The sequence below is a fragment of the Ostrinia nubilalis genome, chromosome 10 (assembly GCF_963855985.1).
Source record: "Ostrinia nubilalis chromosome 10, ilOstNubi1.1, whole genome shotgun sequence".
Taxonomy (NCBI): Eukaryota; Metazoa; Arthropoda; class Insecta; order Lepidoptera; family Crambidae; genus Ostrinia; species Ostrinia nubilalis.
In genome coordinates, this window is record NC_087097.1 from 14354304 (window position 1) to 14369238 (window position 14935).

The window sequence follows — 14935 nt, forward strand, 5'->3', positions numbered from 1 at the left end:
ATTAACACTACACCTACATACGATAAGACAAATCACTTCATTTCAAATTCTCTATTCTTCTTACAGTACGGTTTCAACATGGTGATCCAGCATCGCGAAGCCATCAACAGCATCGCGCTTTCCCTAGTCCACCACTCGCTACGTACCAAGGCGCTGGTGCTAGAACTCTTAGCTGCCATCTGCCTAGTGAAGGGCGGTCACCAGATCATTCTGTCGGCGTTCGACAACTTTAAAGAAGTGGTCGGAGAACCGAGGCGGTTTCACACGCTTATGGAGTACTTCATGAATTATGACACGTTTCATATCGAGTTTATGGTGAGTTTTACACTGTTTTTACACAATGTGATAAATTATTTGAGACTAAGAGCCAAAGCGCTGGTGCTAGAACTGTTAGCCGCCATCTGCATTGTGAAGGGTGACCACCAGATCATACTGTAGGTGGTCGGAGAACCTAGGCGATTTCATATCGAGTTTATGGTGAGTTTTACACCTTGGTTGATAAATTATTTGAAACTAAGAGCCAAGGCGCTGGTGCTAGAACTCTTGGCCGCCATCTGACTAGTGAAGGGCGGTCACCAGATCATTCTGTCGGCGTTCGACAACTTTAAAGAAGTGGTCGGAGAACCGAGGAGGTTTCACACGCTCATGGAGTACTTCATGAATTATGACACGTTTCATATCGAGTTTATGGTGAGTTTCACACTTTGGTTGATAAATTATTTGAAACTAAGAGCCAAGGCGCTGGTGCTAGAACTCTTGGCTGCCATCTGCCTAGTGAAGGGCGGTCACCAGATCATTCTGTCGGCGTTCGACAACTTCAAGGAGGTGGTTGGAGAACCGAGGAGGTTTCACACGCTCATGGAGTACTTCATGAATTATGACACGTTTCATATCGAGTTTATGGTGAGTTTCACACTTTGGTTGATAAATTATTTGAAACTAAGAGCCAAGGCGCTGGTGCTAGAACTCTTGGCTGCCATCTGCCTAGTGAAGGGTGGTCACCAGATCATTCTGTCGGCGTTCGACAACTTCAAGGAGGTGGTCGGAGAACCGAGGCGGTTTCACACGCTCATGGAGTACTTCATGAATTATGACACATTTCATATCGAGTTTATGGTGAGTTTTACACTGTTTTTACACAATGTGATAAATTATTTGAAACAAAGAGCCAAAGCGCTGGTGCTAGAACTGTTAGCCGCCATCTGCATTGTGAAGGGTGACCACCAGATCATACTGTAGGTGATCGGAGAACCTAGGCGGTTTCATATCAAGTTTATGTTGAGTTTTACACCTTGGTTGATAAATTATTTGAAACTAAGAGCCAAAGCGCTGGTGCTAGAACTCTTGGCTGCCATCTGCCTAGTGAAGGGTGGTCACCAGATCATTCTGTCGGCGTTCGACAACTTTAAAGAAGTGGTCGGAGAACCGAGGAGGTTTCACACGCTTATGGAGTACTTAATGAATTATGACACGTTTCATATCGAGTTTATGGTGAGTTTTACACCTTGGTTGATAAATTATTTGAAACTAAGAGCCAAAGCGCTGGTGCTAGAACTCTTGGCTGCCATCTGCCTAGTGAAGGGTGGTCACCAGATCATTCTGTCGGCGTTCGATAACTTTAAAGAAGTGGTCGGAGAACCGAGGAGGTTTCACACGCTTATGGAGTACTTCATGAATTATGACACGTTTCATATCGAGTTTATGTTGAGTTTTACACCTTGGTTGATAAATTATTTGAAACTAAGAGCCAAAGCGCTGGTGCTAGAACTCTTAGCTGCCATCTGCCTAGTGAAGGGTGGTCACCAGATCATTCTGTCGGCGTTCGACAACTTTAAAGAAGTGGTCGGAGAACCGAGGAGGTTTCACACGCTTATGGAGTACTTCATGAATTATGACACGTTTCATATCGAGTTTATGGTGAGTTTTACACACTAAGGCGATTATCACACTGCACCGCGCTCCGCCGCGGTACGCGGGACGACAGATTTAATCGTCGCGCGTGTTTTCTATAGAAAGTGAGGTACTTACCTCACTTTGTATAGAAAACACGCGCGACACAACACACTGACAACGCGTTTGCGCACGGGATTCGTTATATGTAATCACGCGGACCGCGGCGGAGCGCGGTGCAGTGTGATAATCGCCTAACGTAGTGCCTACGACGGCATATCAAGCTAAAAACTGTGGAATCTTATGTACTTCTAATAGGGACAATTTTGCAACAACAATGTCGACCTTACCTATTTGAAACTGAGAGCAACGGGACTTTGATTATGTAGTACATGATGACAACTTACAGTTTGTTTTGTATTTTTATAAGGAGGAAGCTCTTGGCCTGATGGAAAGCGATGATCAGGTGTAAGTGAGCTTCACCCGAAATCCTCAACCACATTGGAACTGGCAATCTTATCTCCAACTGCCGAAACACATCAATGCTGTCAACATTTGTTTTTACCGTGGATGTTGTTGAATCCAAAGCGTCTTCAAGGCGAGAGTGAATAGGCACTTACAGGGCAGATATGTACCATCCTAGACTGCATTGCAGACCAGGTGCGATTGCGGTCAAATACCTGCCTTGTCTAGAATATAAATAAAAAAAATGTTGTTAAAATATGCCATTATCAGACTTCCCCTTCTGCATAAATTATTCTTTCTGTCTTTCTTTCTTTCCCCCTCCCGTTTAGTCAGCGTGGGAAAGTGCAAGCTTCTGTCTTTAAATTGTCGTGCTTCTACAATGGAAACCAAATAACCTAATGCTGATAACTTTACAAAGAAAAACTGTTTATACATACGTTTACTATTCCGGCCGACAGGTGGCGTGCATGCAGTTTGTGAATATCATCGTGCATTCGGTCGAGGATATGAACTTTAGGGTGCATCTGCAATACGAATTCACGGCGCTCAAGCTCGACGACTATTTGGAGAGGCTGAGGCACTGCGAGAGCGAGGATCTACAGGTAAAGACATATAGGTGCGCGTGAGCAAGTCACACACATCACGCATGTTTTTGGCACTACCAATCTAATGAACTATTTTTGGTGAACTGTTGAAACGAAACTCCCTATTGATAGAAAAAATGTATTTGATCTAACACAACTTTTTTGCTAAACAACTACTGATAAGTTTTTCTCTGTTCTTAGACGTTAAAATGTTTGAACTACAATTTTCGATATGGACCTCTGACTACATCGTTACATGTGATTAATTTGAAGGGTACTATCGGCAACAGTGTCAACTGCCCATCGCCGGTCATGTTGTCTCGTTCTATCGCAAATAATCACCATTTGATGAGAGCGGGAGCAAAAACGGAAATGGATAGTTAACACTGTGGCCGTGTGTACACGTCAAATATTTGCCGCGAATCAGGGAAATCCTAATCTAGCTGGTGATATTTTAAGTTATTTCTTATCGCGAATACCAGTTGGCGCCACTGTCAACTGTCGCTGGTGGCGCCAACATGCGAACGCCAATGCAGTAGTACTTTTGCTGATAGAGGACACTTTTTAGTTTATTTACAATACTGCACCTAATACTTTCTTTGCATAACCTTCCTTACGTTCGTTACGTACCCTTTCTTAGCTTTACTTTTACCTTACCTTACCTTTTTTAAACTTTCAAACTTGAATTGACAAAAAAATTGTTAAAAAATATTCTGTCACTATTTATATTTAAAATTGAAGTTCATCAAATTGGGACAGAACATGAGATAATCAATAAATTGTAGACTCATTTTTATAGGAAAACTAATCTGTATCTACTTTACATAGTATTAAACAAATATCTATTTTCCTTAGAATGAAATATCGCTAGCAACAAGTTCATATTCATACATTTAGTTTAGTACTAACTTATTAAATATAATTAACCAAACAGCAATTCGTAACACGTGCTCACTATCATTAAAGTCGAAATTCCTTTGGCGAATAAACAAGAATTGCGTGATTTGTGGAAACGTTGTGAACTATTGCATTGTAGATTTCTAACATAATTTTAACCTTTTTATTGTAACCTTTTTAATACAGGTGCAAATATCGGCGTATTTGGACAATGTTTTCGATGTGGCCGCCCTCATGGAGGATAGTGAGACGAAGACAGCCGCCCTGGAGAAGGTCAACGAACTCGAGGATGAGTTGGGGCATGTGAGTACATGAAATAATTGCTTTTTGAACAATATAATAATGTTATGTAGATATAAAATTGTTTTTGTTGATGTAACTCGTCGCCAATGAAGCGCGTATTGGCTAACAATTAAATAGCATGAAACTTTTTGAACGAATGGAATGTTTGCATTTATAATGTATTTATTGAAACCAGGGTTCGAGGATATATATCAAGGGATATATATCAAGATATATATCGGATATATATCCGATATATATATCAAGATATATATCGGATATATATCCGATATATATCAAGCCGGTTTTGATAATATATATCAACTTTTAAAATTTGTCACTGTATTTGTACTTTTTGACATAAGATTTTTATTTTTTTAGTTGATTTTGCCGTATTTAAAAGAATATTTTGTTTTTGTTTTATTTGTCTGATTTTAAGGTTTAAAAACATTAAAAACATGTTTATGTAGCACATATGCAATAGTATTAATGAATAATACAATAAAATAATAATATGGCTTTCATACAAAATTGATATACAGGGTGTCCCGTAATGTAACGTCAAGCCGGAACTGGGTGTTGAGGCAAGTTGTGCTGGTTATCTGAAAAATATAAAAAAAAATCTATGTGGCATATTTTCAAAATAATAGGCATTTAAAAAAATCAAAAAATTCTACTCCAGGTGACGGTCCTTTTGCTCGTGTTGCCACAAATCTTCACTTTTTCCAAATTTTTTTTTTGTTATGTAACCCTGAATAATGCTTCTCTAAATTGTTATCAAAATTACAAAACCAGCTGCTCCAGCTTGGATGAAAAAAATACATTATGCCCAAAAAAAAATACAAAATAAAAATTTTGCCTAGTTTAAACTGACTGTACTGAAAAAAAAAATGTACTACGCGAGTGTGGCAAGTGACGTCATAATTTGGCGCATTTAGTAAGAATTCCAAAATGGTATAACACTTGGTAAATTTTTGCTGTAATTGTCGACAATTTTTGGTTTTTAGGAAATAGTCCCGTTTTTAACTTTATCTACCTTGGTTAAAAATTATTATTCTAATGTGCCCAAAATTCACAGAAACTTTTGTCATTATGACAGTAATTAGTAGTTGACATACTGTGACAAAAGTCACCCGTGCGCGCGCGCCTTTACTACCTGCTCTGCCTGCACTGGTACTTGGTAACAGGGATAATAAGGATAATAAGGATATGAAGTTTCGGTTATGGATACGGTTACGGATATTAGAATAATATTATACCGGTTTCGGTTACGGTCACGGATATGAAATCATTTCAGATTATCCGAAAGTCTCGGATAATTTCGGTTACGGAATTATTAGAATTTAAAAATGTAGGTATAATACAAATAGCAAGATGCTGCGTGAGCGTGACCCACATAGCTACTTTATGTACCAACTAAGACGACACCTATGTATGATAAAGGTAAAACAGGCTGGCATATTAGATGGTGCCAGCGAATGCCAGACAAGTTGGTAACAAATATTAAGATTTAAGGTACAATTCCAAGACGGGGGCCGCAGACCGCAAACTGCAAAACTCTATGAAATCGGCAGCGCGGCATTGCAGCTGCGGCCTGTATACTGCAGATTTCATAGAGTTTTGCAGTTTGGAACTGTACCCTTAGACTCCGCCTTTATCCGAAACTATCCGTAACTTTTGAATTAGTTTCGGTTACGGTTATGGATATTTTTTTATTTCGGATATCCGATAGTTTCGGTTACGGTTACGGATATCCATAACATCCCTGCTTGGTAAGATGGCCCTCTCCGTCCCGCTCATACCTTTTAAAATGGCTTCTCCACCTCACTTAAGCCAGAAACTTGAATGAGGATCATTTCGATTTTTAGCTGTGAATGCAGATTTATAGGGCTAAGAAATCCTTAATACACAGTCCAAAAATTTTTGTTCTACGACAAAAATTGACGAAGTTATGGCCAAATTACTAAAAAAGTTCGCTGACCGCCCGGCGCGGGGACGATGACGTCACTATATCCGATCCGAACGCTGCCGGCGTACTGCGTAGATAGAAAATATTTTTTTCTAGCCAAACTATCAGTTTTAGAGAAAAACTTGTAATGACATTTATTCATCAGAATAAAGTAAGCTATCGATAGGTAATTTTTAAAAATAGAAATTGTGAAAAATAACGCAAAAAATCCATACGCTCATACGATTCAATGGAACGCAGAGACGCGATTGGGGTCTCCGCGGTGGTATATTTGGCGATTTATTCAAATAAAGTGTTCATAAGTGTTGTCTTCTTCCAAGTAAAATATAAAAATGTATAAGTATTATTTTATTTACTTCTAACAATAAGGTATAGCTGAGGCAGATTACACTCTGCCTAGGCTACAAGACATTGCTATGAAGATCATTTCGATGTACACGCAATACTTACCTACCTGTTATTTAGTTTTTCTAAGTTAAACCTACCTATCTATTCGCCGTTCCCATGGGCGGGCCAGCTGCTGCAGGAAAGGACAGCTGCTCCCTCCTGGAAATCTATTTAATCTTAGCCTAGAAGCTGGGTATGACTCCCCCGCCCCCCTCCTCTCCCCAGGTCATAAGCTGGGCATGACTTCCCCCTCGGCCAGAAGTTGCGTATGACTTGACCCCTCCCCCTCCCCCCAGGCCAGAAGCTGGGTAAGGCTTGCCCCTCCCCCAGGCCATAAGCATAAGCTGGATATGATTCCCCTTCGGCCAGAAGCTGGGTATGACACCCCCCCCCCCCCCATGCCAGAAATTGGGTATGACTTGACCCTCCCCCCAGGCCAGAAGCTGGGTAAGGCTAGCCCCTCCCCCCAGCCCATAAGCATAAGCTGGGTATGACTCCCCCTCGGCCAGAAGCTGGGTATTACATACCCCCCCCCCCCAGGCCAGTAACTGGGTATGACTTGCCTCTCCCCCCCCTCCCACCAAGGCCAGAAGCTGGGTAAGGCTTGCCCCTCCCCCCAGGCTATAAGCTGGGTATGACTTATCCCCCCCCCAGGCCAGAAACTGGGTATTATTAGCATCATATTATTATGTATTATTATGTTCAATACAAACAATCATTAAGTTACACTCACCCCAACCGCGTCTCCGCATTGCATCGAATCCTATGAAAATGTGGTTTTTGGACATAGCGATACTTATTTTTCACAATTTTTATTTTTAAAAATTACTGGTCGATAGGTTACTTTATTTTGATGAATAAATGTTATTAAAAGTTTTTTTCTAAAACTGATAGTTTAGCTGGAAAAAAATATTTTCCATCCCAATAGTACGCCGGCTGCGCTCGATTCGGATATAGTGACGTCACGCGGCCCTGCGTACGTTGACTTTTAGCGGCAAAAACGGCCTATGTTTATTACTTAATATCTTCGTAAGTAATGGTCCGATTTGGATAATTCAAAAAGATATATCTTTCTTATGTCTTAAAGATTAACGTAGATACTAGTTTTATTGAATTTTCTACAACAGTACTGATCCTCATTTTGGGCACATGAGAATAATATTTTTAACCAAGGTAGATAAAATTAAAAACGGGATTATTTCCAATAAACAAAAATTGTCGACAGTTACAGCAAGATTTTACAAAGTGTTATACCATTTTGGAATCCTTACTAAATGCGCCAAATTATGACGTCACTTGCCACACTCGCGTAGTACAATTTTTTTTCAGTACAGTCAGTTTAAACTAGGCAAAATTTTTATTTTGATATTTTTTTTGGGAATAATGTATTTTTTTCATCCAAGTTGGAGCAGCTGGTTTTGTAATTTTGATAACAATTTAGAGAAGCATTATTCAGGGTTACATAACAAAAAAAAAATTTGGAAAAAGTGAAGATTTGTGGCAACACGAGTAAAAGGACCGTCACCTGGAGTAGAATTTTTTGATTTTTTTAAAATGCCTATTATTTTTAAAATATGCCACATAGATTTTTTTTTATATTTTTCTGATAACCAATATAACTTGCCTAACCAATATATCAAAGTTGATATACATATATCGGATATATATCATAAATATCCGATATTTTGATATTTAAAATAAATATCGGATATTTTCGAACCCTGATTGAAACACTCTTTTTGTATTTAAAAATACATACTTGTATTGAATATAAATACAACATTGTTGGAATGTGTAAAAGAGCCAATTCTTGAGAATAGATTTATAAAGTCCGAATCAAGACTGTTGAAGCCAGTTGCAAAACAAATTAGTGTAGCTTTGTCATAATATATCACACACGTATGTTATTTTTCGTACTTACTTGATACATAGCGGTCGCCTAATGGTCTTTCGCATATGTTGTATGTATTCACAAAGGAAAGCTTAAATATGTTTCTGTCCGTTCTCTGGTGCTCAAAAAACAAGCTGCTTAATTTGACACCAAATGGCGCTGTGTAAAATATCCAAGTACAGACGACGGCATATAACTAAACACTTGTATCTTATGTAGTTGTAATAGAAACTATTTCGCAACAAAAATGTTTTGTCAACAGGCTCACGAAAGGCTAGCGGCGTTGGAGCGAGAAGCGATAGCGAAGCTAGGAACGTTGGAGGCGGAGCTGGCTCAAGTCCGGCAGGAGAGGGACCAGCTGGCCGAGGCGCGGCGGCAGGTCGTCGAGGAGGTAGGCTGTCTCTCTCTGGCCCGCGGGGAGCGAGCGAGCTAGCGATAGCGAAGCTAGGAACGTTGGAGGCGGAGCTGGCTCAAGTCCGGCAGGAGAGGGACCAGCTGGCCGAGGCGCGGCGGCAGGTCGTCGAGGAGGTAGGCTGTCTCTCTCTGGCCCGCGGGGAGCGAGCGAGCTAGCGATAGCGAAGCTAGGAACGTTGGAGGCGGAGCTGGCTCAAGTCCGGCAGGAGAGGGACCAGCTGGCCGAGGCGCGGCGGCAGGTCGTCGAGGAGGTAGGCTGTCTCTCTCTGGCCCGCGGGGAGCGAGCGAGCTAGCGATAGCGAAGTTAGGAACGTTGGAGGCGGAGCTGGCTCAAGTCCGGCAGGAGAGGGACCAGCTGGCCGAGGCGCGGCGGCAGGTCGTCGAGGAGGTAGGCTGTCTCTCTCTGGCCCGCGGGGAGCGAGCGAGCTAGCGATAGCGAAGCTAGGAACGTTGGAGGCGGAGCTGGCTCAAGTCCGGCAGGAGAGGGACCAGCTGGCCGAGGCGCGGCGGCAGGTCGTCGAGGAGGTAGGCTGTCTCTCTCTGGCCCGCGGGGAGCGAGCGAGCTAGCGATAGCGAAGCTAGGAACGTTGGAGGCGGAGCTGGCTCAAGTCCGGCAGGAGAGGGACCAGCTGGCCGAGGCGCGGCGGCAGGTCGTCGAGGAGGTAGGCTGTCTCTCTCTGGCCCGCGGGGAGCGAGCGAGCTAGCGATAGCGCTAGCAGTGATAGCAGAATTTGGCAGTAGGCTGTCTCTCTCTGACAGCTGGCCAACGAGCGATAGGATGCTATTTCAGAGGGACAAGCTGATCACAGTGCGTCGGCAGATCGTCGAGGAGGTAGGCTGTCTCTCTCTGTCCCTCGGGGAGCGAGCGAGTTAGCGATAGCACTAGCAGTGATAGCAGAATTGGGCATTAGGCTGTCTCTCTCTGACAGCTGGCCAACGAGCGATAGGATGCTATTTCAGAGGGACAAACTGATCGAGGTACGTCGGCAGATCGTCGAGGAGGCCTATTTCCTACGGGCTCTACGGGACAGAGAGACAATTAACCTACTGTCTCTCTCTGCACCGTAGAGAGCGAGCAGCGATAGCGCTAGCAGTGAGAGGCGGTTGGCTGTCTCTCTCTGTCCCGCTGGAAGCGAGCGAGCTGGCGCTAGGACGAGAAATGAGATCAGAGCAGGACTCATTTTGAACTCAATCCACTTTGGAATAGAGAGAAAAACGTATCAAATCAGATCTGAACTATTTTATTTGTTACTTCTAAAGAATCTCTTGGCATAGTTTGTATGGATTACACTTACGTGTTTTGGTGTATTTACGACATTTTACAACCGATTACTTGAACAAAAGTTTGAATTAATTGTGCTTTACAGGTATCAACGTTAAGGCGAGCGCAGCAGGACTCGAGAAATCGCCAGTCGATGCTCGAGTCCAAAGTCCAAGAGTTGGAGTCGCTCACAAAGTCGCTACCTAGAGGGGCCTCAAGTGAGTTATCTTCATTTGATGTTGTTCTTTATGTTATAATTCTGTCCATGTCATTTCTATCTTTTCTAAAAAGATGGATAGACAGACAAAAGAAATGCGAGGAATGCTTCATACAAATCACATTATAATTTTGTAGACTCCTTTATAAAAATCAGATATAATAATCTAGTACATATTGATTAGCGCCCTTTTATAAATGTCATAATTCTAAGGGGGATTACTAATGTTTGGCCAAAAAACGTTTCCCAAATTATCACATCGCAAACAACGTTTCGCAAATTTTCATTTGGCAAAACAACTTATTGCAAACTTTTAATTCGCAAATGTCGTTGTTGGCATATTATTGTTTAGCAAATTATTGTTTGGCAAAGTATGTTTTGCCAAATGTTTCATTTGGCAAAAATATTTCACGATAAACTATTTACAAAATAATTTGATTGTCGCATAGAATGGACTACAAATTAGCTTGTGGTTATTATTTTGTTTAGTGGGTAGATAATATAAAATTTGTTCTAAATTAATTTTCATATTTCATTCTTTTTATCGAAATTTCCAAATGATTCATTAAACAATAGAGGTGATTCTAGCGCTCGGCGGCCGCTACTGCGGCACGCTTCGCTCGCCATCGCGCGTTAAGGGTCACTGTTCTAACCTAACCTAACCTACTATTTTCTGCGATACCTACTTACTGCAACCAAACTATTTTCTGCAATCTCTTTGTTTTACATAAAATTCTTGTGAAAACCATGATCATCTGCCTTATGCTTTGATTTGTGGGTAACGGTGGGTAAGTATGTGAAGTGTCAATTTGACCAAACAAATTATCTGGGATATAATATTTGGCAAAATAAAACATTTTCTATATAAACATTTGCCAAGTAAAATTTTGCCAAATGATAATTTGACCAAATGAATTAGTTGCGAAAAGTACAGTTGCTAAAAGTTCATTTGGGAAATGAAACTTTGGCGATAAGTTGTTTGCAAAGTGAAATTTTGGCGAAAAGTAATTTGGCCAAACGGAAGGATACCTTCTAAGGGACATTTCAGTGTTGTCCAACGTACCCAAAATCGAAACTAATAACCTAGTATTGATAGTAGCGCTAGCGCCATCCTTTAGGCTGGGTTTCACGCGGACTGTCAGTGCGGATCGCTCCGCACAGCCGATCTGTATGAACTGCTAGGGAGCGGAGCGGTTCCTCCGGACCGCATTACTCTAAAACGCTCCCTAGAAGTTCATACAGATTGGCCGTGCGGAGCGGGTCCGCACCGGACGGTCCGCGTGACACTAAAACCAGCCTTAATGTCATTTCAGGGACACTTCAGTATCGTTTAGCAACAGTCTTATGTCTTTTTTTATCCTCAACGAGGAAGCTCTTGGTTTGTATTGTATCTCACCTGATGGTATACCTTTCACACTATATTGTCATAATTTAAATAAAATGAGGGTTTTCGCGATTGAAAAATCCGCCAGATGGCAATACGTAGACGCGAGGTCCAAATGCTGCGTGATTGGTGGATTTTGACATATCGTCAATGTCATGTCAAAAATAACCAATCATGCAGCATTTGGACCTAGCGTCTACGTATTGCCATCTGGCGTATTTTTCAATCGCGAAAACCCTCATTCATCACATAGCATCAAAAGCGCGGGAAAACGTCTCTACGCGTCCCTCTATTCTAACGTTTGATTCTAGCGTGACATTGACATTACGTCAATGTCACTATGACAACAGCTCATTGGCCACAACGATACCGTTATTTAACGTTTTAGATTTTTCACAATTAACAGTTGTAACATTGTTCCAGTGGGCGCGATATCCTCCCACGCGCTATGCAACGGCACAGCGAACGGTCACGCGCTCACGAACGGCGACCACCGGCCATCACCACCACCACCACCCGTCCCTACACCCGCCGTCCCGCCGCCGGCTCCCGCGCCGCCGCCGCCGCCGGTTTTAGCCCCGCCGCCGCCGCCGCCGCCGCCGGTTTTACCCGTTGCGCCGCCGCCGCCGCCTGCCCCTGGTCTAATGCACCCGCCGTTACAGCATGATGCGATGACGATCAAGAGGAAGGTCGACACGAAGTACAAACTGCCCACGCTCAACTGGATCGCGCTGAAACCCAATCAGGTGGGTTTATTATGCAGGGTACTCATCTAAAGCCCGGTCTGTGAGCACGTAGAATTTTGTCCAATGACCCCTAGCTACCCATCCTTATCGCTCGCGCGTAATTATGTTGCTGTCGCGACTGTGCGACTGGCACCCGCAGTGAGTGTGCGAGCGCGATAGCAACATAATTACGTGCGAGCGATGAGGATGGGTAGCTTGGGATCATTGGACAAAATTCTACGTACTCACAGACCAGACTATAGCCGTGTAGCATGTAATGTATCAGATACTGTATCAGCCGACTGGCGGTATCACTGCGAGCACAAAGGCGACTCGCTTTAGGATCCAGAAGCTCGCAGCTAGATACGCGATGACCGTAGACGAGCCGTACTCACTTGAAGGTTGGACACGTTACATCCTACGTTACGTGCTACATGGCAGGTGAGTACCCTGCCTTATTTAGAACATAAGGCAGGGTACTCACCTGCCACTCGCCCCGCCGCCGCCGCCGCCGGTTTTACCCGTGGCGCCGCCGCCGCCGCCCGCCCCTGGTTTGATGCACCCTCCGCTACAACATGATGCCATGACGATCAAGAGGAAGGTCGACACGAAGTACAAACTGCCCACGCTCAACTGGATCGCGCTGAAACCCAATCAGGTGGGTTTATTAAGCAGGGTACTCATCTAGCCGTGTAAAGCCCTTTATTAAGCAGGGTACTTATCTAAAGTCCGGTCTGTGAGCACGTAGAATTTTGTCCAATGACCCCTAGCTACCCATCCTTATCGCTCGCGCGTAATTATGTTGCTGTCGCGCTCGCACACTCACTGCGGGCGCCCGTCGCACAGTCGCTCACAGACCAGACTATAGCATGTAATGTATCAGATACTGTATCAAGTGAGTACATAGGCACGAGCCCGCTGCGAGCTGCTCGCGCGTGGTTCGCAGGGAGATCGCATCGACCTGAGTGGCGGTATCACTACGAGCACAAAGGCGACTCGCAGTAGGATCCGGGAGCTCGCAGCCAAATACGCGATGACCGTAGGCGAGCCGTACTCACTTGAAGGTTGGACATGTTACATGCTACCTTACGTGCTACAGTTCTAAACTGAACCGGTTTAATGCACCCGCCGTTACAACATGATGCGATGACGATCAAGAGGAAGGTCGACACGAAGTACAAACTGCCCACGCTCAACTGGATCGCGCTGAAACCCAATCAGGTGGGTTTATTATGCAGGGTACTCATCTAAAGCCCGGTCAAGCCCCCCAAGCTACCCATCCTTATCGCTCGCGCGTGATTATGTTGCTATCGCGCTCGCACACTCACTGCGGGCGCCCGTCGCACAGTCGCGACAGCAATATAATTACGCGCGAGCGATCAGGATGGGTAGCTTGGGGTCATTGGACAAAATTCTACGTGCTCACAGACCAGACTATAGCCGTGTAGCATGTAATGTATCAGATACTGTATCAAGTGAGTACATAGGCACGAGCCCGCTACAACACGACGCCATGACGATCAAGAGGAAGGTCGACACGAAGTACAAACTGCCCACGCTCAACTGGATCGCGCTGAAACCCAATCAGGTGGGTTTATTAAGCAGGATACTCATCTAGCCGTGTAAAGCCCGGTCTGTGAGCACGTAGAATTTTGTCCAATGACCCCTAGCTACCCATCCTTATCGCTCGCGCGTAATTATATTGCTGTCGCGACAGTGCGACTGGCACCCGCAGTGAGTGTGCGAGCGCGATAGCAACATAATTACGCGCGAGCGATAAGGATGGGTAGCTTGGGGTCATTGGACCAAATTCTACGTGCTCACAGACCAGACTTTAGATACGCGATGACTGTAGACGAGCCGTACTCACTTGAAGGTTGGACACGTTACATCCTACGTTGCGTGCTACATGGCAGGTGAGTACCCTGCCTTATGTTCTAAACTGAACCGGTTTGATGCACCCGCCGTTACAACACGACGCCATGACGATCAAGAGGAAGGTCGACACGAAGTACAAACTGCCCACGCTCAACTGGATCGCGCTGAAACCCAATCAGGTAGGCTTATTAACTAACTACAAAGAGAACTTTATTGGAAGCGGATTAGGGTCAAAATAACATCATCATCATCATCATCATTTCAGCAATAGGACGTCCACTGCTGAACATAGGCCTCCCCAATGACATCCACATCGCACGGTTGGTAGCGGCCTGCATCCAGCGCCTTCCTGCTACCTTTATCAGGTCGTCGGTCCACCTTGTGGGTGGACGTCTCACGCTGCGTTTTCCTGTGCGCGGCCTCCATTCCAGAACCTTACTGCCCCATCGTCCGTCAGTTCTGCGTACTATGTACCCTGCCCACTGCCACTTCAGCTTGCTAATCCGAAAAATAACATAATGAGACTTTATTTCGAAACATTTAAATAAATTTTCTGATATAAATGCTTTTGAATCTATTTTGTGATTTGTATTAGCGCGCACTAGTTAACGCTCACGGGTGCAGCGCATTTTGAAACATTATTCGAATACAACGGCCGGTGCTTGTGCAGTCGTTATTCAAGTTTAAATAT

General features: G+C 43.9%; 1 protein-coding gene across 1 annotated transcript in view; it reads left to right on the forward strand.

The window, feature by feature from the left end:
* Window positions 1-14935, forward strand: part of LOC135075384 (formin-like protein) — a 113513-nt gene that overhangs the window by 85193 nt on the left and 13385 nt on the right. The window contains exons 7-17 of the mRNA XM_063969829.1: window positions 67-315; window positions 2814-2957; window positions 4023-4139; window positions 8628-8756; window positions 9202-9441; window positions 10147-10258; window positions 12065-12405; window positions 12830-13024; window positions 13274-13430; window positions 13830-13954; window positions 14322-14423. Coding sequence (XP_063825899.1) covers window positions 67-315; window positions 2814-2957; window positions 4023-4139; window positions 8628-8756; window positions 9202-9441; window positions 10147-10258; window positions 12065-12405; window positions 12830-13024; window positions 13274-13430; window positions 13830-13954; window positions 14322-14423 — 1911 coding nt within the window. The remainder of the gene's footprint in view (window positions 1-66; window positions 316-2813; window positions 2958-4022; window positions 4140-8627; window positions 8757-9201; window positions 9442-10146; window positions 10259-12064; window positions 12406-12829; window positions 13025-13273; window positions 13431-13829; window positions 13955-14321; window positions 14424-14935) is intronic.